This window comes from Heterocephalus glaber, unplaced genomic scaffold, assembly GCF_053883595.1.
Source record: "Heterocephalus glaber isolate CG9 unplaced genomic scaffold, H.glaber_assembly_v1.0 deba00001465, whole genome shotgun sequence".
NCBI lineage: Eukaryota > Metazoa > Chordata > Mammalia > Rodentia > Bathyergidae > Heterocephalus > Heterocephalus glaber.
The window spans coordinates 23,048,825-23,074,916 of NW_028258312.1; the positions used below are offsets into that span (position 1 = coordinate 23,048,825).

The following is a 26,092-nucleotide window of genomic DNA, read 5'->3' on the forward strand; positions in this document are numbered from 1 at the left end:
AGTATAAAAGTTCAATCCATTTCTGACTTTGATAGGTATTATATTTCCAAATGACACCCCAAACAGGTTGTATCAATTTATACCCTTTCCACAGCTTTTACTCTGGGGCAACTCAAAACCTAACCATTAGTGACAAAAACACATATTTCTATAATCTAAACAGTCTTTCAGCTACAGCTTTTTAATGGAAACTATATCAGATGAGATCTCAAAAAACTCAAAATCTTTTTGGCTTTGCTGAGCATTGAGGACATCCTTTTTTTTAAAGACAAAGTAGTTGTTCCTGCTGGTCAGCTTTTTGGAATGCAGCCAAAATTCACGGCTAACTGCTTCCTTTGTATATTTTAATAATAAAATATAATTCTATTATGGCCTTTTGGTAAGAATTTTAATTACTGCACTTTTGTGAAATACAAATCATGATTTAAGAGCAAGTGGACATCACTGAGAAAGTATGCATAAAGGATACAGGTAGCAGTTGTATACAAGTGCTGGAAACTTCACCACCCAGGCTCTCACAAGGATTCCACTGCCCATTGACATTAAAATAGAAAAGTAACCTATATGCAGAAAGAAGGTTGTATTCCCATTAACATTCATGAGGCTGAGCAGCTGAAGCCCTACACGCCAAGTAGGGAATATATCCTTTGTCTACTGATGAGAAAATGTCCCAGTGATAAATGGTTACAGACAGGCGTGTCACAAGGCCAACAGCACACAGAACAGTTCCGAAGAACTTCTTTTTTTAGTCTTCTGCAGCTCTTTTGTAGGATTGTGGAGCATGGTGCCTATCCCCTCAAATAAAAGACTAATCTTGTAATGCAGGATTCCTAATCTTCACGAGGCACTTCTCAGAAAGCCAAAGGCAGACCCTTTGAAAATAATTTAGAATAAAGTTTCGAAGGCTTCACGAGATACTCTGAAATGTTGTGCACCGGCATCCGGGCTATTTGTGCCTAAAATAGACATTGCAATAAGAGCATGGGCATACAAGGGCAATGCCTGTAATGCCAACAGACACATTCTTAAAATGCTTTCTATTCATTTACATACATGCAAACATTTGATCACACTTATTTAGCAAATTTGTGAGGAAAAATAATATATGAAGATGTTTCCTATTTCAGAAATATCACATAGACTCCTGCAATGACTACCAACGACTTTCTGTTAATTTTCAAATCAAAGTAAGTCCCGTTACGATTTGTTGACAACCTTGTCCCTTTGAGCCCGAGAAAGAGCTTCGGACACACACGTTCTCACTTCCGCGGCCTGGCTCTAGGTGGCAAACTTCCCTCACCTATGATCACCAAGACCGAACCCCACTCCGCAGTGTTCGCCCCGTCCCAGCGGTCGGCGCCTTCCCACAAGGGCAAAAGCATAGCACCTCCCTAAACCAGGCCTGTTGACGCTGTCCTTTCGGCTTTCGGAGCGTTCCTCCCCAGCCTAAAGAAAACTCTCAGGCAAAGCAAGAAGTGCACAACAGCTGCCCCAAAGAGCCTCAGGACCGCCCTCCCTGCAGGGCATTTGTTAGGGACAGCCTCGGCCAAGGCTGCAGCCAGCAGGCCGCCCAGGGTCCCGGGGTTGGCGCCGGAACCTAAAGCCTCAAGGGGATGGAACCTAAAGCCTCATTGGCCCAGGGCCTCCCCTGGGGATGAGGGCGGGACCGGGAGCGAGTGGGCGTGGTTGCGTTCAGGCCCCGCCCCCGGGACCAGACGGCCACCAGGCGCCTGCGCCCCAGGCTGGGGCTGTGGTGGGCCTCCTCAATCCGGGCTCACCCTGGCGCCCCGCCCCCGCCCTCCTCCCCCTTCCCGCCCACCACCGCCCACTTGACGCGATGACGCAAGGGAGGTTTGCGGACGTGGCGCACTGTCCAGAGGGCGGAGACGTAGGCGGCGGCCAGCCCGGACTACCGCGAGCTGAGCCTAGGTCATGAGCTTGCTGGGGTCTGCGGCGATGGCGGCGGGCCCGGTATCTGTGTCCTCGCTGCGTGTCCCCTGCTAACGGCCAGGTGAGGATGGCGGCCCAAGGTGCGGTGCGCGGGTCCGGGCGGGCGGGGTTGGAGCAGCTGAGGGTTTCCTCGAGGTGCAGCCGGGCGGCGGCGGGGCTCGGGCCGGTTCCGTGATACGGACCCCCCGGAGGAGAATGGCAGGACCTTTAGTGCTGGCCTGAGCTACTTGTCGCACTGGGTGGGAGGAAACAGACTCAGAGGAGCGACGCCCTCCTACCTGCGGGATTCCCGGGACACCGCATTTCCGCTCCAACTTTGTACTGCGTCTGGTCCACCGTCCGAGTGCGACGCTGGGATAGAAAAATCAGAGATGTAATCGTGGCTGGAGAAAGCAGGGAAAGAAAGAAGAAAGAACTAGGAGCGAGGAATGGAGAGGGATGCTTTTGAAAACAAAATTGGACCTGGCGGATCCGTGGTTCTGTCCAGGTGCTGACCCCGTTGGGCTCTGCTGTTCTTTGCTTCCTCGCCCCCTGAGCGGGGAAGAGCAAAGGCAGACAGACACCCAGCAGCAGCCACCGCATATATGGTACTAAGGTTGTCTGGAAAACCGTTGCCAGGTACAGACCCAGCAGACGAGAGCTCTACCACTGCATCCGCCGATGGTGACTTTTTCTGGCCACTTGTGATCCGTTTAGCAAGCAGGCTTCTCCCAGTTCTGTGAGGAGACTTTCGTCCCTTTTTCCAGTCCTTAGAATCAGAGAGGTAAAGAGGACTGAGCCAGATGCCTTGAATACTACTTTGTACTTTCTAATCCCAGAGTAGCTGCCCAGGTAATTACCTGCCTGGGCCAAAGTCTACCTGTTCACTTTGATTATAGACAACCAATTCTTGATTATTCAGATAGGAGTAGCCAGTTTGTGGTAATCTGCTACCTGCATTCATTGAGAAGGAGAGTAGACAGAGTGAAACAGGTGAGGTTTTAAATATTAGCAACATATTATGGAGAGAGACATTAAAATCAATGTCTGAATGCCTACAGGGCATTGCTCAGTGAATTTCAATTAACTGTGCTAAGCTAGTTTTGAGGTTCTAAGAATAAATTATCAGAAAAAGTCTAAAGGAACAGCATAACTAGGTCAGTGTAGCGATGTATGAATTTCTGTATAATGAATGTCAATTTTTTTCAGCATGGATGCCTTTTGAAAATATGAAACATATTCTCCCTAGAAAAATGTACATGTACATGTATAAAATTTGCCTGTCATCCACAGAGCACCCTAGATCAGTGGCAGCAAACCATTTAGAGCTTTCAGGGGTACAGACAGCCCACTGCAGCACTTGTGCAAAGGTTGACGACCACTGGGCTAGATTAAAGGCATTCATGGGCTAAAAATGATTTGGTCAAGTAAGTGGAAATAAAACTTATCCTTGAAGTAATAGCTGTAATCATGAATGCCTTTTGAGATGTGACATATGGATAGCTTTCTTGATCAGTGACTCAAGTTAGTATAGTAACTGTACTTCTTGGTAATAAATAATGTAGAACCTCCGGGAACAGTTGAAATAATCTAGTTAATACATAGCTATTAGTTACTGTATTAATAGAATCCCTTGAATTTTTAAAGTATTACAGTGCTGCAAAAGAGGAGGGTTAGAAAGTGGCTTTTAAGGAATTTGATTCAATTATATGAAATAGGTTGAAAACATAAGTGTGTGCCTACATAGAGAAAATAATTTGTTTTTGTCAAGTTAACAAATTCAGACTTTTGAGTTTTTTCTGATTTGTTTTTTCTTTCCTTTTTCACATGGTACTCATCCCTACAATTCAAGACAGAACTGAGTCCTCCTGTGGGGCATCATTTTGCTTCCTTGGCTTCCATAACACCTGTATGGTTTCTCCCTCCTCTGAACACACTTTCCATCCTTGCAGGCAGGTTTTAGTATCTTCACCAAGTTTTCAAGTTTTGAAATTCTTTAAATCCTGATCTTGGACCCTCTTTTCTTACTTCCTACCAAGATTTAGTGAGAGGTGTTTGCCTAGTGACTAGATAATCTCATCTGTACTTGGCTACAGTTTCACCTTTGTGCAGATTAGTCATGACACTGTTTTTAACCCAGACCTTTCCCCTGGACGTCACTGTACAGCTCCCCTGTCTAATGGACAGTGCTTTCTGCCAGCTTAGGGCAATTCATTATCATTGCCACGCCCCCTCCCAGCTTCTGTGTTTTGGCGAATAGCACCACCTTTTACTCCGTTATGCAAATCAGAAATCTTGCCAGGATCTTTAACTTCTCTTTCTATATCTGAGCTATATTAAAGTTCCAATTATTTATCACCAAAATGCCTCTTACGAACACTTTGTTTTTTACCACAGTAACCAAGCTGTCATCTTTACTTGAGTGCATTGTTAGGTTTTTAGGTTCTTGCATTTTTTTTTTTTTTTTCTGGTTCCGGGGATTGAACTCATTGGATTTGTTTTTAATGAAAATAGATCAACTTGGTGAAGGTGTTGAGGGTGAATATGCAAGTAAACAAGAAGTATTCATCGATACCTGTTTTAAAATTAGGCCATCTCTCACTCTGCCTTACTGTGTTTTTACTAAATATTAATGAACAGTCACCAAAAATCTGTTCACAATCTTTATGGACCATAAAGTAAATCTGATGAAGAGCCTTAATTGGGATGAAAAGTTTCCAGAAGATGAAAAATTCTTGGCCAAGAGCAAACTCGTGGCCTATATAGAAGTCACACACTACGCTAAATAGAAATTGTGACCAAGAGGTAAACGGTGCAGTGACGCTTCAGTCCCAGGCGAGCCTATTCTGCAGAACAGGCAGGGACATTTCCTGAACATACTGTGTACGTGTATGAACATACTCTGAATCTGTCAGAACTACTAGTTATAAATATGAGCACAAGATTTTAGCACATCCAGAACATCATTTCCCTTCTTTACTTCACATTCTCTGAGTAAGAGGAGCTTAATTTTTAACCTAATACTACATAGCACTGTGCCTGCTGCAGATGGGATTACCCCACATGTGTCATGAAGTTGTGTGTTAGGGCACCTCTTCCTCCTGTGCCATGGTCTCCCCTGCTAAATGTTGGTTGCACTTCAGTGTTTTGAAACCTAAGTTTTTATATAACTTAAATCACTATTTAAATAATGTACGATGCCTCTAAATCAGTCAAATGAATCAGCCACAAGCCAAAGTGGTTTTTTTTTCCTTCAGATTTGAACATCATGGCAGGGAGGCATCAGAATCACAGTTTTCCTCTCCCTGGAGTGCAGTCCAGTGGTCAAGTACATGCTTTTGGAAATTGTACAGACAGTGATATTTTGGAGGAGGATGCGGAAGTGTATGAGCTTCGATCCAGAGGAAAAGAGAGAGTCCGAAGAAGTACATCAAGAGATAGACTTGATGACATTATTTTATTAACGAAAGACATACAGGAAGGAGACACTTTAAATGCAGTAGCCCTTCAGTACTGTTGCACGGTAAGTTTTAATTTAGTTTTACATAATGTAGTCCTGAATAAATCATTTCTTGCCCAACCCAAATTGAAATAAATTCCATGTGGTTTTTATCTTGTTTGTTCCTTTTTTCTCCTTTTTTTGCTTTTTTTTCCCTCTCTACATAGAAGTCTGTGTGATGTCAATGGACGTTAATTTTTTGAAATTTTAAGTAAATACTCTAATTTGTTTATCTCTAAATCCATTATCTTATCAGCAGTAGTGAAAAATACCCAAATATTTTATTCACGGTAAGGGAATGTAAAAATATATAAGGAAAAGTGTTTCTCTGCCCCAGTTCCTTAGATAACCAATGCTATTACTTTGGTGCATTTCTTTCTGTAGCTTTGTTTATGCCTGTAAATATTTACATATACTTGTATATTTGGAGTGTGGTTATTTTTGATTTTAAAATTGATATATAGTATAGTATGCATATTATTCTGCATCATGTACTTTTCATTTCTTAGTATATCATGGACAGCTGTCATAATCATCCCTCAAAACCTTATAGATTCTAACTTTTCTAAATAGCCATATAATAATATATGGACCTACCACATTTATTAAGCTGTTCCTCTATTCATGAATAGCCAGGATTTTCTTCGTGTTTTACATTGTGCAGTGACTATCATTACAACCATATCTGAAGTGTTGGTACCTATTTTCTTTTGGATAGAGTACCAGAAGGGGAATTACTAAGTAAAAAGGAAAGGTATTTTTTTGGAAAAATTAATTGATATCGAACTGTGTTTGAATTCATTTCACTTGTGTCATGTCCATCTTGGGTCCGTAGTAGGATATGTTGTAATATAAACACACTGACATTTAGGCGGATTTAAAACATCAGTTTTCTGACTTACTGTTCTCATACGTTCAAATTAGTAGAACTTAAAATGTATCTACTATTTACCTCCTTGAGTATTTTTAGGTGAACTTCTTAAATTCTATCTAATGACTCAAAATAGTTACAAAGGATATATTTTCCAGAATGTTGTCAGTATTGACATTGAAAAATAAGACTATTAGAATACTCCTTTAATGTGTCCATGGAATTCTAAGTACTGTCAGACGTATTACCTGAAATCTTCATTTAAAATGTGTGTGCGTGTGTGTGTATACAAGTATATATGTGTGTGTGTGTGTGTATATAAGAACTTTGTTTTAGCATGAAATTCTGTATTATTCCTTTTCCTTATTTTTATCCTCCCACAGGATCTTTTATTATATAAAATATTTTTGTACTTGAAAACCTTTTATTGATTGCTTACCATCCTACTATACAATAGGAACATAGCATTTCTAATTTCATATTATATGTTTGAGTTTGTATCAATATAAATTGAATTTAAAAAAAACTTCCTATGGCCATAAGATTCTATGTATTTTTTTCTGGGTAATTATTGCAGTTATTCACAGTTTATCAAAACAAATACATTACAGATTTTGATTTAAAAATTAATAAAATATTTTATTGAAATGCATTTAGTGACGAGATAAGATGAGCGGGGTAATCGTTCTTGTTCCAAAATGTGCTTATGTATGGCAACACCATTCCTGTTGTTACTGAATTAGAAAATATCTCATTTCAGTTTTTAGTGCAAATACACGTATGAAGATGTATTTTTAAAATTGCGAGGTCACTGAGAAATAAATGGCTGAGTGTGTCTTAGGTCAGAGGGGCAGTGCCAAAACAAGGCAGACACCCACGAGGGCGGCCCAGTAGCTGTCTTAGCTTGCCTTTAATACACCTGGCAGATACTCTTTGGAAGGAAATTAGAAGGCGCTGTTCAGTGGTTAAAAATAAGTTGTAAGTCCAGTGAAGTAGAACAAGTGTTTCAGGCGTGGGACAGTTGTGTAGAGATTTCAAGGAAGAAAATGGCAAACAGTGGGAGGAGTTTAATAGAGTTTCAGGAATGGGTGGCGCAGACTGACTGAGATGAGGCACTTTGAGGAAACAAAAGCCAAGTCTGTTCCATGTGACAGGAGCGGTGAAGAACTCATCGTGAGGTTTAACGTGAGGGAAACAAAATCGCAGAGGACCTTGCTTATCTGAGGGAGGGATCCAATAAAGAGATCGCTGGAATAATTCAGATGAAGATGACAAGGACTACACTAAAATATATGCAACAAAGTAGAAGCTGATAGAACATATATTGGGGGAAAATCACAAATAAGTTAGCTGATTCATCATTTGAAAGGAAGAATGATGACAGCTGGTTAGCTTAGCGAAGAGAAGGGGATTGGGCTTAGTTGGTGGGAAAGTTGATACAGCAGAAGTAGGGGATTAAGACACACAGGCTCCCTTTTGATGGGAGCTCAATTAGCAATGGATGATTAACCATACAAAAGGATTTGTCATTTAAAAAAATACAGTAAGGGTTAGTGCTGTACTCCAGCTGTAGTCTTAAGAATTATTAAAAATATGCCCTTTGTGAGACAGTGGTGAAGGGAATAAAAATGCAGGATTGGAATCCCAAGTGTAACCAGGGAAGTTAGCAAACAAAACATTTAGAGAGATAACCTAGGTAGGGGCTAATCCTTGGAAGCCTGGTTCAGGGAGTGTTGCGAAGTTACTAGTAAGAGAATACAGTACCAATCCAAAGAGCATATAAAGAGAATGAGTTTAAGCTTTGAGGTTTGTCAGTGAATCTTCATTTACTTTAAAACAAAAGGGTTCCAAAGTAAGATGACCAACAGCCTTTATACTGGTTCATCTCCTAGATGATACTCAGTCCTCTCCATCTGCTCTTCCACATGTGACACTGGGAGAGAGTTTTCCAGTACGACTTATTCTGGTCTTCACTCATCACTACTCTACAGTTGATTTCTCTTCACTACTTCCTCCTAAAAACTCTCTTTGCTTAATCTCCTGTGCTCTGCCCATTTCTGATTTTCCTACTAAATATGCACTAACAGCTAACGTTTATATGGCGTACTTAGATCACTGTTCTAATGTACTCTGCAAACATTTTAATTCATTAATATTCACCCTGCCTGGATAAGCTAGGTAATATTGTTACTGACATCTTGCAGCCGTGGAACCTGAACGGCAGAGAGGTTAAACAACTTGCCCCGAGCCACACACCTAGAAAGTATGAGTCATGCTTCCAATCTTGTCCTACTCCTTTCAGCCAGTGTGGTATAATACTGCTTTCCTGGCCTCTCTTTTTAAATCTCCTTTGTGGATTTTTCATACTGAATATGTCCCTTAAGTGTGGGCATCCCTTGGGGATCTAGTCCGTCACCTTCTGCCAGACTTTCTAGTGACCCTGATTCTCAGGTCATTCTCACGTCTGAAGTGGGTGCCATAGACTGAGATGAAGCACTTGGAGACAGCGGGAGGACAGTCGGACCGTATCATAGGAGAACCTACCTCGTAAGGTTTTAACATGAGCAAAGCAAAATGAGGGAGGACCTTGCCTGTGAACTGCAAGATCTGACATCTGCTTATGTATCTCCAGCCCCTCACTGGCATTATGACTGAAATCTTTGTTCATCCTCTCCTGAGCCAGCAGTCTCCCTTCTCTCGGACAATAACAGCAGCATCCCACAGAGCTGACCAAACTAACCAGAAATCTAAGTTTCATCCTAGACTCACTCACTTTACCTCTCTGACAGTTAGATAGAGCTGATTCAACCACTGGTGGAAAAGACAAATGGGACCAGGGACTTACGGGTGGTGAGAGAACCGGACGTGTACTTGCTACTTTGAGAAATGCTGTGCCTTAGCGCAGAGACAGAGCATACAGACAGGTGGAGACGCAAATGTATGTGGGCGATTGCCAAGATGGTTGGATAATATATTCACACTGAGGGCTTCAGGAGAAAACATCGGCTTCAGAGGACAAAGTAAAGGGAAGAAATCACTGTATTTTATTCTAACATGCATTTTTTTCACACATTTTAACATCTTTGAAGTTAGGACGTTGGCATCTTCATTATATTTGGTGGGGTTTTCCCCCTTAAATAAAATAATAATACATCTTAGAGTTGATGGCATCTTAGTTGGATAAAATACGGACTTTTAATGGTAATATTTGCCTATAGGCCAGTTGGAATAAAGACCACAAGCACAGTAACTGTAAGCCTTCCTTCACGCGTTGCTCCCATGCGCAGCTGAACTGTGGTGTTTTTGTGTGAGGTACGGAGGGAAGCAGCACAGTAGAATATACCTAACAGTGAGCGTTAGTGTGTTACTATACCATAGAGGCAACTATAAAAAGGAGTTGGTGATTCCTGAGGCTTGTAAATCAAAATTCAAATCTCTTATGGTAACTTAATACTAGTAACTAAGCTCAGTTTTTCCCCCAAAAGTAAGTGGGATGAATGATGATTGTTACCTCTAGTTTGAATTAGAATACAGTTAAGTATTGCATTTTTCTTTCCTACAGGTAGCAGATATCAAGAGAGTTAACAATCTCATCAGCGATCAAGACTTTTTTGCCCTTAGAGCTATCAAAATTCCAGTTAAAAAGTTTAGTTCATTGACTGAATCACTATATGCTCCAAAAGGAAGACAGGCTTCACGTCCTTCAGCTGTTCAGTACGCTCCAGAACAACAGGAAATCCTGCCAGCAAATGACTGTCTTTCTTCCAATGAGTCGGCTGGTAGCTTTTTAAAAGAAGTTGATCGAGACATAGAACAAATAGTGAAGTGTACAGACACCAAGAAGGAGAACCTTAATGAGGTAGTGTCTGCCTTAACTTCACAACAGATCCGTTTTGAGCCTGATAACAAAAACACAAAACTTAAGGATCCCTATTACGGAGCAGATTGGGGAATAGGGTGGTGGACAGCTGTAGTGATAATGTTGATAGTAGGTATAATAACACCAGTATTTTACTTGCTGTACTATGAAATTTTAGCTAAAGTGGACGTTAGTCACCATTCAACAGTGGACTCTTCACATTTGCATTCAGAAATCACACCATCATCCCAGTACAGGGAAATGGAAAATGGCATTGCTCCCACCAGAGGAATCCATGTTGGCCAACAAGATGGCCACAGACTGTACGGTGAAGATCCTCAGCCAGCTGCTGCTCGACACAAAACATAGCAATTAGCTCCTCAGTGCGTTGCATCTGGAATGTGGTGAATCACTCACACTCGGTAACCACTGCAAAGACAATATAGGGTGACTGAAGATGCTGTTTTTGTTTTTACCTTTTGAAAACTTTGAGCAATTACAAGTAGATTATATATAAAATCCCTACAGTTGATGGTTGTTCAAGTTAAGAGCACTCAGTCCTTAAGTCTGTTGTTTCAGTGCTTAAAGAAGAAAATGAATTTAAATGTGTTTAGGAAGCCTTTGGAAGATGAGTTATTTTTCTTACTCAAAGATTATGTTTAAATTTGATATTTTAAGTAATTATTTTTTATTTAAGGTTATTCATGTTACATTTCAGAAGCAGAATAATGATAACATCAGATGTCTACAACTGAAGAAAATTTATTACTGTGAACCACCAGATTAGTTGCAAAAAAAAGTTTGATCCTAAAATTGATAGCAAGTACTTAACATTCCTTTTTGAAACTTTTATTAAAAAACATGTAGCACCTATGCTAGGAAACAGACATGTTTAATTCTGAAAGAGGCTAAGAAATGATTAAAATATTTTTAAGACCACCAAAATAATGTGGTACAATTGAAAATTTGGCACTTGATCACTGGAACACTGGAATAGGTTAAAGCTAAAAATATTTCTTGTCTTAATGCTTTTAGATCCTTTAACCTCACGTCTGCCTGTTTTTAATATTTTAAAGCACTTTGTAGTTCATCGTTGAAGTGTTATAGTACAGATTAGCATTATTTAGAAATAACTCCACATACTGTGATGTCATTGCTGTTACGAATAGTAACAAGCCTTAATTACATTTAATGCCTTATAATATGCTTTATGTAAGTTAATGTATATTCTAGAATTGAAGTAGAATTTCAGATGTCCAGTTGGATTTATTACATAGGCTATGTAAATTCCACTGTACCTTCACATTCAAGCACAAGTAATGGGTTCAGTACAAGTCTTTTTTTTCTTTTTTTTCTTCGGTACTGGGGATCAAACTCGGGTCCTTGCACTTGTGAGACAGGTGGCGGAACCACTGAGCTAAATCCCCAGCCCTAGTACAAGTCTTTATTGTTTGCCTGTGAGGTCTGCTGCAGAAAATGGTTCATGAAGCAAAAACAAAGCATTAGGAGGCATTTTCTATTAATAACAAAAATGGCTTCACTTGTGGATCCCTTACCCTGCATTTTTCAGAGAGAAAATGTCCAGGTCAGACAGCTGGTGTCCAGATGATGGCAGGTTGGGGAACATGGCCCAGAGGTGAATGGTTGGGTGAGAGGGCTTGATAGTGCCACCTTCTAAGGTCTGCCACGCCACAGCTGCCGCCTGGCTAATAAGCATTTGCCTATCAATTTCCATCCTTCACCTTTTAAAAAGGTATTTGTTTATAAAATGTAACTAAAATGATTCAATAGAAGCGAGATTTGGTGGAATCCGGATTGGCTGTTTTGTGTAAAATAGTCACCGTCAGATACATAATACCAACACATTTTCCGGGCATTGCTTCCCAATCTTTAACGTTTCAGCTTTTTGATGAGACAAGTCAAACATTCTAAAGCCTTGCATATATCAGAGGACTTAGGGAAGTTGCAGTGAATTGATTTAGGAAGTCTTTTAGCTAAATAATTTTAAGTTATTTTAGTGTGCCCTGAGCATCTTGGAAAGAGGATTATTTTTTTTTTTTGGTACTGGGGATCGAACTCGGGTCCTTGCGCTTGCACAGCAGGCGGTGAAACCACTGAGCTAAATCCCCGGCCCAGGAGGAGTGATTTTTAAATTTATGTTCAGTGTTAACTTGAGCAGTTTACATTGTTTATTTTTGTTTTTATTTTGGTACCAGGGGATTGGACTCTGGACCTTCCGCTAGTGAGGCAGGTGGGCACCACTGAGCTAAATCCCCAGCCCTTCCATTGTCTTTAAGCCTGCTGCAAAACCCAGCTTGGAGCAGAAAATGCAGACTATTTCAAGACAGAACAGGCTGATGTCCTTTGAATGCTCTGTAAACATCGAATTGGTGAAATTAGTCACTGATTCGTTTGTTTTACATTGAAATTGTGACAGAGGGGTCCGGTTCAGGATTCAAGTAAGGGTATGCGTACTCATTAAAACTTTTCTGTCTTGCAGAGTATCCTTTTTGAAGGAAATACAACATATATTCTGATGAAACACGATTTATTTTTTTCTGTATATTTCAATTATATACATTTTAATAATATAATTAGAATTATATATAATTCTATATACAGGTTATATGGAATTAGTTTAATCTTTGTTTTAAAAATATTTAATAGAATCCAGAATTTTATCTTTTTAAAAATACCAATATACATTAAATTTGTAGCAAATGCAAATTGTATAACTAGACAACAAGCAGAAGTACTGTTTAATAATTGGGAATTTGGTGTTAAAAGGCTTATTTGAATTCATTTTGAGGCTTTTTACCTTTGTGTTTGTCTGCAAATTTAAAGTGATGGAACTGTGAATCATAGCACTGTGGTTCACTTAGAAATTTGGAGTAGCAAGTGAAAAATCTGATAGTTTTAGGACATTTTTAAAAATGTCTGGGTGACATAGTTAAGTTTTGAACTGTGAAGGTTGGCCATTTAAATGAAATATTTTGGCTGTCCACTTCTAACATCTGCTGGTCACATTAAGAATTAGAAGTGTAAAGTCATATCCAACTGTCTTCTCCAGAGGACTTTGTGACCTTTACAGCTTTTTCCGGGACTCTACCTATTCATTGGCCTTAAAAGTCGTTTTCAGTGAACCACTATGTAATAATTGATTCTTCCTTCAAGGTCTACTTCTAGTTGGAAATATGAAGAATACAGTTAGAAACATGAAGCAAAGATCCAGTCAGAGTGTTACAGGGCTAAGTTGAGGGTATTTTTTAGTTTTTGTTCTGTGGTGCTGAGAATTGAGCCCAGGGCCTCCTGTATGGTAGGCAAGTGCTCTATCCTGGATGTGTGTCCCCAGCCCAAGGTGGAATTCTTAAGCCTATGCCTAAATATGGTGCATTATGACAGAAATCATTCTTATTTTGAATTACAACAATGTTGCTCAGGAAATCAGTATTTTTCTTCTCAGTATGTGCATATTGCACTGTTAGATCATGGAAATATTTGAATGCTTTATTTCATTTTATGTATGCAAACTCTGTAAATCTTGTATAATGTATTTTGTACAATTGGAAAATGTAATAGTAGACTATTGTTAGCATGTACAACTGTAAAACTTTTGAAACTTTATGCCCTTTATTCATATTTTTAAAAGATCTGAAAATGTAATAAAGTTTCTATTTTATTATTCAGTCTAAAGTGAAAAGCTGGTGAATTTAACTGGGTAAAGCCTACTTTCCCCCTTCTACTTTCTAATTGTTTGATACAGAGATACAAGGTAGAGCAAGTTGCCGGAGGTCTCCAAGTTCAGATTCCAGTTTGTTCCACTGGATTACTGGTAGGACGTAAGTGAAACGAAAGCTCTAGGGTTTTAGTTTAAGGGAGTAAATTGTGTTTTTTTCCATGTGTTTTTCCATTTTCGAAAGCATCCTAAAGTATTTAGGTTTGTTTTTTTTACTAAGTTTTTGCTAGCTGCAGACTTTACCATCTTAAACCAAAGCCACTGACACTGTACACACAGAAATGCACACCTGGGAGGGGAGGAACGTTAACAAGAATCTCGGAATGGCTTACCATTCTGTGACAGTCCAGGGAGTCAGTGGTTATGCTAATATTATACTGCCTGCAAATCACTGTCCTCACAACTTTTTCCTAATCCCATCCTAGAGTTTTCTTTTGTTGTTCATGGCGGTGGTTTCTTCAGCAGTGCATGATGCAGGCATCTCTGCTCCATAAATATGTATTTCACTAAATAAAATGTTATTATCAAACTCGCTTTCTATATCAAACGAAGTTAAAAGCAAAACATCTTAGGGGCGAGAATTTAGCTCAGTGGCACTGCACCTGCCTTGCAAGTGCAAGATCCTGAGTTCAATCCCTGCTACCAAAAAAAGCAAAACATCTTAATAGTAAATAAAATGACACAATTTTACTTTGAAAGAATTTAATGTGTAAACAAATACAAAAGAAAAAGCATTATAGTGACCAGTTTGGTTATAACAATTTTAAAGATGCTTCACCAGTAAGTAGTTTTCTACATATATAAAGAAGCTATTGCTGCAAAATATTGTTTACCTTCCTATGGAGTAACTTCAGTCTCAGATCTTAAACCAGAAAAATAAGGTTTATCCTGGTAAAACAACTTGCAGATTCTGTCCTCATCCTTTAAAATTATAAAAAGATCTTCCAAAGGGGGAAGAATATACCTAGCAGGGCCTCCTAGGGCAAACCCATGCCCAGAGGGACTGCCCTACCACCTGCAGGACTAGCCCAGTGAGGATGGGCTGAAATCTAGGAAAAGTGACCTACCTTCAGTGCATCTGCCTGAGTCAAGAGGTTATCAGCAGACTTGTAAGAAAGCAAGAAAACAGTGTAGAGATAAGATTCCTATGAACTAAACAGTAGTATTTGGCTGTGATACCAAAGGAGTGGAAGAGTAAAACAACTATGTTGATTATCATTCCCAAATGACAGCTCTGCCACTACTACAGAAAACTTCATGTGAGGTTTCCATTCTTAGGAGATTGCAGCTTGAAGACTTTCAAATTAGAATCTTAAAGTGTGATAAGCCCCTTTAAACATTAAGTTATATATAATGAATATAGCACTGAACTAATAAGATGGGCTTCTAACCCATCTTGGATTATTCGTGGAAGTGTTGCCATTGAAAGATCTTTTTCCTGAAACAGTCATTGTGCAAAGTCACACAAGACAACACAAAATTTCTCCAGTTTTCCCTACAAATAACAATTAGGAAAATCTGATTACAATAATATATTTTATGAGGAAAACATGTTTCTTAAAACTGTGTTTTCAGTTACAGCTATGGCTGATTAGAAGGTAAGAATCAAATTTAAGACCTGATTATTTTTATAAGCAAAGAGAATGTATACATAAGTTAAAATTCTGGTTAGTGTGTAAAAAACTTTTATGGGAAACTCTTTAGAAGTGGAGAAACTAAGGCACAGAAACTTAACCATGTTCAGGTTCAAGGCTGAATTTAATATTCTAGATAGAAATAGAATTTAGGGCTCTGGTGCTCAGGCAAATGGGTGATAGCTTCCCAAAGAGAAAAATATATTTATTTTGGTGTGTGATACTACTAAGTTGTTTTTGAAATATATAATATGAATTTTTTTGAAAATATTTGGCATTTTTAGTTCTGTGGAGGCTGAGGTTTCTAGGTATTTTCTCCCCAAAATATAAAATCAAAGGGGAGCTAGCTTTTAAATTAAAATAGGATTAATCTTAATTCCAAAATGACCTGAGTTCATTCTGCATTATTATATAAGCAGCAGTACAGAGGCTTCCCCCCCAGCTCACACTTAGGTGCTTCTGTGAAGCTGATATAAGTGGAACCTACTCCACACTGACATAAAGTACAAAATTAAACAGGATGTCTCAGTCTAACTTTTCATAAACTCAACTATTTGAAGATGTCAAACTTATTACAGTGAGATCACATATAGTGGTATGGACTGAAGTAGCCCAAAATCCAAGTATTCTATTCATCCAACATGAAAACCTCTTCATACTGAGGAGTGGACTGTGAACTTACAGATCGTATGGACATCTTTCCCCATGTGTATGTTTTAATCACAAAACTTTAAGTTTGCATCTGTGAGAGCTCAGGTAAGTATCTGTAGTCATAATGTAGTGGTACAGTGCATTCCACGTAAGGGTAAAAAACAATTCTCAAGTTTGTTTTTAAAGTGCTCCATGTGCTGTATTGTCAACTTTTACATTATAGGAAGCCATTAGGACTCATAATAATCTTTAGAAAAGATCAGCAGTTAAAGAAAAATGATTTGTTCAAGTATGGATACATAGATTAAGAGATGCAAAAGCTCTTTAGGCACATTCACATCCAATGTTTTCAAAAATCCACGAGCAGACATAAGAGGGATGGCAGAGGTATTTAAGAGGAATGTCAGAGTTTCAGAGATTACTTTACAAGGTACTAGTGTGTAAACTCAGAGCAGTTTACATATTTTGGTAACAAGTATTTGTTCAGCAAAACAGGGACAAAAAATAAACTAGGTACTCATTCCTTATCAGAAACGAAACAAATCAAGTTTGTCCAAATACTCAGAAGGTGAATTATAAACATTTTTAAAAGAAATTTCATGGCTAATAGGTGGCTTCATCCATGTTGTCATCACTGTCAGCACCAAAATCATCCTCGTCTTCAAAGTATAAATTAATGTAGTCATTTTCCTAAGAGAAATGATACATTCCTTAGTACAATTAAAATGAATTAATAGCATTATTATTAAATAATACAGTGTAAGCTATCCCTTTAAGTTTATACCAAATTTAATAATACAGCAGATTAAAAGTTTATGTATTTAAGAAAAAATATGAGTTTTCACCCATGTCTACTTGTGCTGCTTTCTTCAAGATGGTACCTCTTACCATTCTAAGGTATCAACCAGATTCGAGAACAGGAAGGGCTGCTCCTTCACCTTGGCGGGATGATAAACGACTGCAGCACTCCTCAGTGGGGTGACACATGGGCTACTTAACTGAACTAATAAAAAGTACTTCACCAAATACATGGACACGCAAGAAACAAAGCCAGTCTACACTGACGTTCATTGCACTGCACTAGAACTGAGGCTCAGTCACAAGGCCTAACAGTGAGCACAGGAACATTTGCATCCCATCAACAGAAGGCCTCCAAGCAGAGCAAATGTAGAGGACACCATTATCCAGGCCCTCTCTGCTTCTTTCAGGTAAGATAAGCCTCTGGGAACATCCTAGCTCTCAGGACCATAGTCCATACAAATGACTCAGAAGATAGCTGCTGTTTTAAATAAAAAATTCAAAAATCCATCTTGGATCTAGATGAAGAGTTACTAATTTTGTCTGTGATTGCAGTATGGGTTGTATTTGGATTTTGATTGAAACAAGATTTTTTTGAAGGGATTAAGAAAATTTAACACTTGAACACTAATATTTACACAGCAGAATAAAAAGAACTCGACACTACGAACGGAGAAAACATACAAGAAACGAGAAAACACAAGAAACGGGAGGAAAACAAGGAGCATTATATCACAAAAACAATGGGAAATAGCCATGTTTGTCTACTTCCTGGCACCTAGCACAATGCCTGGCATGGAGTAGATGCCTATAATTGCCTTAAATTGATCGGTTTAAATAAAAGAAACATTTTAATTAATAGAATTGTTAGAAGTTTTTCAAAAATGTTGAATGCTGTAGAAAGGCCAAGTAGAGTTAGAACTAAAATTAATCTCTGGTGAACTTGGCAGCAATAATTTGAATCCCATGAGGTGGGAATCAATAAAAAGAGCTAAATGGGGGAGGGGTAACCAAACGATGACAGCTAACGCAGCTTTCTAAGATAGTGAGGGGCTGGAGGGAGAATGTGGGGAACACTTTTATAAAGGGAAATGAACATATTTTAATTTATAAATGGAACAGACAAATAGAAAAAAATACTAAAAAATATAGAAAGGAAAATGACCTGAGGATTACAGTCCCAAAAAAGGGCAGGGTTATTATCTCCCAATAGGATGAAAGAGATTTCTTCCGCTGATAAGAAAGAGGAGGAGAGGAGAAGACACTGAGTTTGAAGACAAGGGCAATGAAACTCAGCTTGCTGGCAATAGCTTCATTTTCTGTATTTTTTTTTTTTTTTTGGTTTTTTTTTTTTTTGGTACAGGGGATCGAACTCAGGACCTTGTGCTTGCCAGGCAGGCAGCAGCACCACTAAGCTACATCCCCAGCTTCATTTTCTGTGTGAAGGTGCTTTCACCTGTTAAGAGTGAAAGAAAAAGTAGTAAAGAGAGGGATTAAGAAGAAAAAGGCGATTGAATAAATGAGATGACTTAGCAAGAGAAAGAGAATAAATGTTAGCAAGCAAAACGGCGCTGGGTTTGTTCTAGCAGCATTGATATCTGTGGTTCTTCAGAAACAGTACAGTGGACCCTAAATTAGGACCAACCTGACAAAAAAAACTTAGGTTAATTAGGATAATGGAAGATTCATCTGCCTCTTGTTATCTATAGCATGTACCCCGGTAGACGTCCAGATCTCAGCTGTACTGACTTACAACCAACCTGAGTTACAACCAGCCCTCAGGAACCGATCGAGTTTGTAAATCAAGGGTCCACTGTATTTCTGAAGCAAACTCCCGGACTTAGAAGACAAGAGTCATGACAGGAAAGAGGATGAAAGGTGAGTGAGGATCTCAGCTCCGTAGAGAAGGAAATTAAGACTAGGAACCAGGAAAAGGGAACTAAGAACCAAAAGGCCCTACTGTCCCAGTCATGTCGGAGTGAAGTAGGAAGGAAACAGTGATCTAGAGAAAAGGTGGAGACAAATGAGGTATGGTAAATTTAAAAATGTTCAGACTTAAAGTTCATTGAGAAGCAGAAACAGAATATTCAGGAAAATTTTGAAAACAGTATTGAGAAGACATGCCCTAGAAATAGTAAACAATCAGAAGTTTCTATTACTAACTGGAACAGCATAGTGTTGTTCCATAAACAGATTAATGGAAACAGAGCTGAAAAATACATCCAAGTAGATATGGGAATCGAATAGCTAATAAGAGTTCCAATCAATGAGGAAAGCAAATTATTTAACAAATGAGGTTAGAAACATAAAAATATATCCACACCTCTCCCTTTATATCAATATAAATTTCCAAGAATACAATATCCAATGCAAAACCATATTCATTATATGTAATTAAAGGATGTAATGAAGATTTCATAGTTGGAGCAGTTTCGGGTGAAGAAAAGATTTAGTGTGGTGTAAGAAGCTGAAAGGAAGCAAAGACAAAGATCACTGGGATGGAGGAGAATCGCTCAGCCCAGGCTTACTGTGTGAAGGGGCTACAAAGTCCCTAAGAGGCTGTGACTGTAACAAAGGCACCCCCATCAAAATATCCTGATTCCAGCTTTTGAAATGCACCATGTTTCTGAAACTTGGAAATCTCAAATCCAAAACATGGAGTCTTAGCCAGGTCCAAGGTGGATCATCCGTGCTCTCTGACAGCTCCACACACACTTCAGAATTTGAAACACAACACCATCAGAGATTCCCTTCTAGACCTACATGCTGAAGCCCTCCCATCTTCTTAGTCGTCAACTTAAAATTTTATTAAATCTGAATTGCACTCATCTGATCAAAGTCCTTAGTTTGCGGACTTCTACTTACAAAGTTGTCTGTGAAGGTACTGTTCTCTCATATATTCAGGTTGGCACCCTTAGCATTTCAATGCTAATTCTCTTGATACCAAGAACTGATGTCGGTGATAAGAATACACTTCCAGTTCTTATCAATTTGGTTCCCATGTGTTGATCTGTTATCCACCACACACGTGACTCCTTCTTAGATAACCCTTAAGGCAAGTAACTGTTCCCCTCCCCAAACTTCCCGTTACCTCTTCTAGCTCTTCTTCATCCTCGTAGTCTTCCTGTTGTGCATCATCGTTGTCATCCTCGTTGTCATCACCTTCTTTTCTTTTCTCTTTGCTTCCTTCTTTCTCTTCGTATTCCTCATCAGATTTTTCACCATCACCTCTCTTTTCCAATTCCTGGTATGAGTGAGTTTCATTAACTTACAGGGAAACCACTAGACTCTGACACCCTGAGCAGCGGGAAGAGAACACAGCTCCTGATCACCTCACTCTAACCCACCCCAGGGGTCCAAGTTGGAGTTAACTCTGGAAAGGAAGCGCGAGTGTCCGATGACCACACTAGGACTTCTTCCATTGTGTTACTTCATAACTGGGTCTCAGCTGATGCCGGCTTATCAGCTCTAATGTGTAATGCTTCATTTTTATGACGCCTATCCCATCTCCTCCTAAATATTTGACATATTATTTATAGAGAAGAACTTTCAGAATATTATTTTATTTTTCTTCTAACATGTAATGGTAATATTTCAAAATGTCTGTGTTCTAGGTTTTTTTTTTTTTTTGGTACTGGGGATTGAAGCTGTGTTCTAGTTTTATAGGTGAAATAGTTGAAAACTATCAAGGCATCCTAGCTGCAGGTCACCCTTAGGGATAAATTACCCTAGCACAGATTCTCCCTGTGTGTTTTTCTTTTGCCCCTCATTGTCTACTTTCCACTCCTAGGAACTTTTGCTTCTTAGTATATCTAGAAGGTTGGGCAGAAAGAAATCACAGTCAACTCTAGCAATTATTAGCAACTCTAAGACAAGAGGTAAAGGAGAAAAACAGGATTAGAAGAGCTTTCATTATCTCCTGGCTCTACTTACCTACTCTGTAGTCATTACTAGCACACAAGTTTACCTTTAAAACTGCATCTTTATATTTCTATAAGAAATGTCAATGAGTTTTTTACTTGCTATGAAGTGACCAGTTTTCATTACTGTCACTATCTGTTCACCAACTTGTACAATGTTCAATTTGTATATACAAATGATATGCTTTCTCAAGTTTTTTACAAGGTGGGCATAACAATAATTTCACATACTAATATTCATATTTAAGTCTTTACTTTAGCTATTTTCTTATTATTTTTAAACAGTAATTAGAGTACCTGCTCATGAATCTACAAATGTTCCATCTCTACTATAAGATATGTGCTTTATAGATTACATAGGAAGAGAAATAAATTTCATATCTGGAGTGACTATAACTTAGATATTCATTTACTGGTTCTTAAATGTTCATTTTGAAAGACTTAATTACATCCAAATTTGAATTTAAGGAAATCAAAGGCAATGAAAAGACTACATCAGACACTAACTCAACTTCTGCTCAAACGTGAAGCCCCTCTCTTCCTGTCTGCTCACACGATTCAGGCAGACAAAGATGAAGGAAGATGATTCATCTCAGTATCAACCCTGATGTTGTCTTCTGAGTTATTTATTTATTTATTTATTTTGGTACTGGGGCTCGAACTCAGGTCCTTGCACTTGCACAGCAGGTGGCGAAACCACTGAGCTAAATCCCCAGCCCTGTCTTATGAGTTATTACTGTAATGAGTGCAATCTTCCCAACTGGCAATCTCCTCGGGAAGTTGCAAGTAAGCAGAATATGTTTACAGATCTTTCAAAACATCTATAAGATACGCACACATGTATAATGCTATGTTAATATTAATTCATATACGGTATTGTTTTCCATTTTAATCAGATCATAAGTAAAAAGGCCTATATCCACAAGTTTACATAGTTAAGGTGAACTGTATCGCTGTATTTAACTTTGTGCAAGGTCTACACTGTATGTGAAAAAAATCATGTTATTATTATTTCACTGTTAGCATATTATTTCATACTTAAGTCAGTTATGTAAAAATTTTAAAATACAGAATTCAGTGTGAATAGGGACTACTACACTTACATTTCTAATGTTGTCACCTCAAACGTATTTAAACTAATAACCTCATCTTTATTTCTACAACTAAGATCCTAATCAAAACCATAAGATACTTAAATAAGTTAAGAGAAGATTTATGCAATTTTCTTAAAAGAGATGATCTTAAGAAAGACATTTTGTCTCATCACTTCATTCCTTTTGCATTAAGCTAGTTTCACCTTTTTCTATTTAGTAGTTTCCATTTTCTCTTCAAGAGATTTCACTACCTAAGCTTATTACTTTACAGATTGTATGCTAAGTAGAAATAAGAAGCTCATTTGTTTCCTACTGCCTGATTACTTGTGTGATCTGGATGTATGTTGCTATCTCTTCATCCATAGAGATGCTGTATTGTAATAAAACTTGAATAAACTTCTTGTGCTATAGAAATGAACTTTAATAAGCTTCTTTTGCTTTAGAAGTGGACAATCAGTCATTCACAAACAACTTTTGCTCTATTAAAACTGCCTACATGCCCAGATTTTAAAACCCACTTTTAACAGTGTCCTGGAAGGGTGTGAAATGGAAGAAATGAAGAAATACAATTTGTTGAGAAGAAGCCACACCCGAAGATGCGGAGTCATCTTCCTTACAGCACCTTGCAGTCATCTTATCAACTTTCTGCAGGAGGCTTTCAGGGCAGCCAGAACGTGCCTGTGAGTAGAAGCTGGCTAGTCCTGCTACCCATCTGTCATCCCACCACCGTCAAGAGTGACGATTATTGCTGTTCCTTCAGCAACCTTCTGCCTTTATTTTCAAGACATGCTATCTCCGGTTCACGTAGTGGTCAAAAAAGAAAAGAGCAAAAGTAAGAGTTTTTGTCACCAAGTGGCTGTGCCATGCTGGCCTAGCAAGTATTTTAAACCTGTGATTGCATCCTCTGTATGAAAGGAATAATAAAACCTGTGTCTCTCTCTGTGGCTACAAACTCCTAAGGACCTGGTGTACGATAAGAGCTCATCAAAGAGCCTGGTGCAGGGCTCTCAGTCAGCATTAACTGCTATCGTCATCATCATCAATGCAAGGGAGCGCATGCGCCAAAGCAGGGTAAGGCAGCATAAACCCCATAGGAAGCAATGTGATGATACTGATTCCTCTCGTACAGTGCACAAAACGGACCCAACAAGCCCATTTCTCCTTGTGCGAAATGACACTTAACGTGAATTCATGGAAGCATCATTTACAACAGCGAAACAGAAGAGATATAATGCCCACGAATGGCTCACTAAATAAATAAATTATGGTTCATTCTTACAGTTGCCTCGTTCTCTTTTCTTGGCTGCAACTGTAACAGTCTGATATGAAATTACCTCTGAGATAGTTTGGTAAGTGATAAAGTGAAAATGAAGAGTGTGATCTGCTGCCTGCTCCTTTTATCATCAAAAAGGAAAAATTCTGCATTTCTTATACATAGAATTTTCTGAAAGGATATGTAAGAAGCGGTAACATTGGTAGCCTACAAAGGGGAATAAATGGCTGGGTTAGGAATGGGGGGAGTCCAGTGTATTAACTTTCTGAATTTTATATGTTTCTTTTTGAAATATTTTTAAAAAGATGAAAATAGTTTCATAAGATAATAGTTTTCCCTCAATAGAGTTTTCCATACATATCATAAGACAGAGAACCACCCCAAATTTTTTTAAAGTATGTATACACCAACAGGGAGAATAATGAGATTTTTAGAAACACTATATTTTCGGTTCAAAGACTAAAGAAGAAGGCAAAAGAAATACAAAGTTTTATACTTTTCCAGTTCACTTTTATACTAAGAGGAAAGCCTTACCTCAATTTTTTTCAGCACATCTGCAGTATCAATGAGTGAAGAGACTTTGTCTGTACCTTTTGCGTTTTTGGATTGTAGGTCTGCTGAAATAAAACCACCAGTTAACATATTTTTCTTATAACGGCAGCAGTGATTATGTTTCTATGCCTTTTCATATGCTGCCTAGCACAGTAGTGTATTATACTAGGCAATCACATAATTTTCAGAATGAATTAATTTTCCTAAATAATAAACAAAGTAAATAAAATGAAACACCTCGCCAGTTTCCAATGAGCAAATGACAACTGGTTCAAAAAGTATTTTTTGTGACTGCAGGCAAATATATTTTTAGTAAGTACTGCAAATTTGTGCTGGCAATTGATCTCATTAGGGACAAAATTGCTAATGTGTTAACACATGCAGAGCTACTAGACGAATGCAGTGGTAAAGGCTCCCATAAATCTATATGCATGGGCTTCCTGTTCACTCATTTTCATCAAAAAATGTTTATGAGATTTGGAAAATAAAAAAGTAGTGCAGGAAAAACATGAACTTGCTAATAGTAAAAAAGATGAAAAAAGAGGTTATATTTACTGCAACAAAGAACTATCTTTGAAGATGAAAAATAGTTAAGCTAAGCATATCCATCATATGAATCTCAAAACTCAAGGCAATACAAATGAAATAAAATGTTTTAATGCCTTTGGAATATATAATCTTTTCATTCATATCAAAAATATTACATTTTAAGGCTACTCTGAAACTGAGGGAAGTCATTTCACATATGGATTCTGCCAGTCAGTTACCAAAACATTATGATATGCTACAAAGCTGTCCCATCATGATCAGGAAGTATTATAGCTCTTTTCCAAAATCAAACTAAATACCTAAAAATTACTTCATAACAGAGGAAAATATGGCCCACAAAGATGTAATTTTGTTAAAGATTAACATTTAACCTATCGAAGAGGCAATGTTTAGATTGTGGTGACGACCCCTAACTGATGGAATTATATTCTACGGTGCTACCAACTGCCCCTGGAGGAGCCCTTGGCTCGGAGCTTCTAACCATGTATTAGACAGGTCTGCTCACACAGAATAAGAGGTGGCGAGATGAGTAACTCCCTTTGCCCTCTGTGAGGGCAAAGACTGCTTCATATGAGCACAAAAAATACAGCAACGCATCGAGCCAAGATCTCAGGAATATCGTAATGTTGACACCCCAAGCTATTAGCTAAGAATGTAATTCATTCACATGATGAAGTCTTTTTTCCTAAGGACTTTTTATCAAATTCTTTAGTTTCATAATATGTAAGCCTGCTAAGTAGATACTATACACAATGGTCAGGAAATATACTTATAAAAATTACTAATTTCTAAACAGAAGGTCAGATGAAGATACAAGTCCGCTCAGCATTCTCTGCTACTCATTATTTAGATTTTATTCAACACCTAATCTCTGTATGTATAATGGAGGGACAAGTGTCAAATTACCAAAACTGCTAAAAGACTGTATTAACCCCAAAATATGAACATGAACTTTTTTCTACCTTTAGCCAAATATATGCATATACTTGCATTTTTTGGTGTTTTTTTTTTTTGGTACCGGGGATTGAACTCGGGTCCTTGAGCTTGTGCAGCAGGTGGCGAAACCACTGAGCTAAATCCCCGGCCCTAAATTTTTTGGTTTCTTTTAACGCCTATCAGTAGCTGGCTGGAGAAACTGTCTTTTTCTTGCTTTAATACAAGGAAAGTATTAGAACAGAATGGGGGAAAGTTTGCTGCTGTTGCTTTTTTGGACTTTTACTAGCACACAATGAGCGTGTTTGTCATGGGAGCTGGTACATGGACAGAACACATCTGGACTCTTTTTAAGTCCCCTTCCCCTCCCCCCATCTCTTGGGTTACTGTTTCTTTTCTCTTTGTTTTTTTTGTTTTTGTTTTTTGGTACCAGGGATCGAACTCCGGTCCTTGGGCTTGGGAGGCAGGTAGCGGAACCACTGAGCTAAATCCCCAGCCCGGCCCGGGTTACTGTTTCTTAACAAATGGAAATTCTGGCACACTGAAAGGCCCCATTTCCATTTCAGTCTGGATGCCACCCCTGCAGATCTTTTAAAAAGCTCCTCCTAAGGGCGCTGGTGTCCTATGTAAGAACATAACATCCCCGCTCTTCCTCCTTGACCACCGGGCAAGGCTGCGATCTTGTTAGCCTCACTGAGGCCCTCTGCACACTCTCCAGGCTATGCCTCCGCCCTCCTTCTCACTGGGTACTTCTTCCTTTCTGGGCTGATTCCACCTCCTTTCCAGTCTCCCTC

General features: G+C 38.7%; 2 protein-coding genes across 4 annotated transcripts in view; one reads left to right on the forward strand and one right to left on the reverse strand.

The window, feature by feature from the left end:
* The first annotated feature begins 1,850 nt into the window (after positions 1–1,850).
* On the forward strand, positions 1,851–13,844 carry Lysmd3 (LysM domain containing 3). Of its 2 annotated transcripts, none has more exons than XM_013071175.3 (3): positions 1,851–2,030; positions 5,187–5,452; positions 9,862–13,844. In XM_013071175.3, the coding sequence occupies exons 1-3, from the start codon at positions 2,018–2,020 to the stop codon at positions 10,525–10,527; spliced, it is 945 nt and encodes a 314-aa protein (XP_012926629.1). In that variant the 5' UTR covers positions 1,851–2,017; the 3' UTR covers positions 10,528–13,844. The 2 variants fall into 2 exon arrangements, with proteins under 2 accessions (XP_012926629.1, XP_004841734.1); XM_004841677.3 differs by having other exon boundaries at positions 1,853–2,011.
* Positions 13,845–16,748: 2,904 nt separating this feature from the next.
* The window catches only part of Polr3g (RNA polymerase III subunit G), a 30,225-nt gene continuing 20,881 nt past the window's right edge, over positions 16,749–26,092 (reverse strand). Inside the window, exons 6-8 of one of the 2 annotated variants that reach the window (XM_021255762.2) lie at positions 23,799–23,878; positions 20,069–20,221; positions 16,749–16,869 (exon numbers count right to left, since the gene is read on the reverse strand). In XM_021255762.2, the coding sequence (XP_021111421.2) occupies positions 16,783–16,869; positions 20,069–20,221; positions 23,799–23,878 (320 nt within the window). In that variant the 3' untranslated portion in view covers positions 16,749–16,782. Of the gene's footprint in view, positions 16,870–20,068; positions 20,222–23,798; positions 23,882–26,092 lie in introns of both variants that reach the window. The other variant, XM_004841674.3, reaches the window with a different exon arrangement.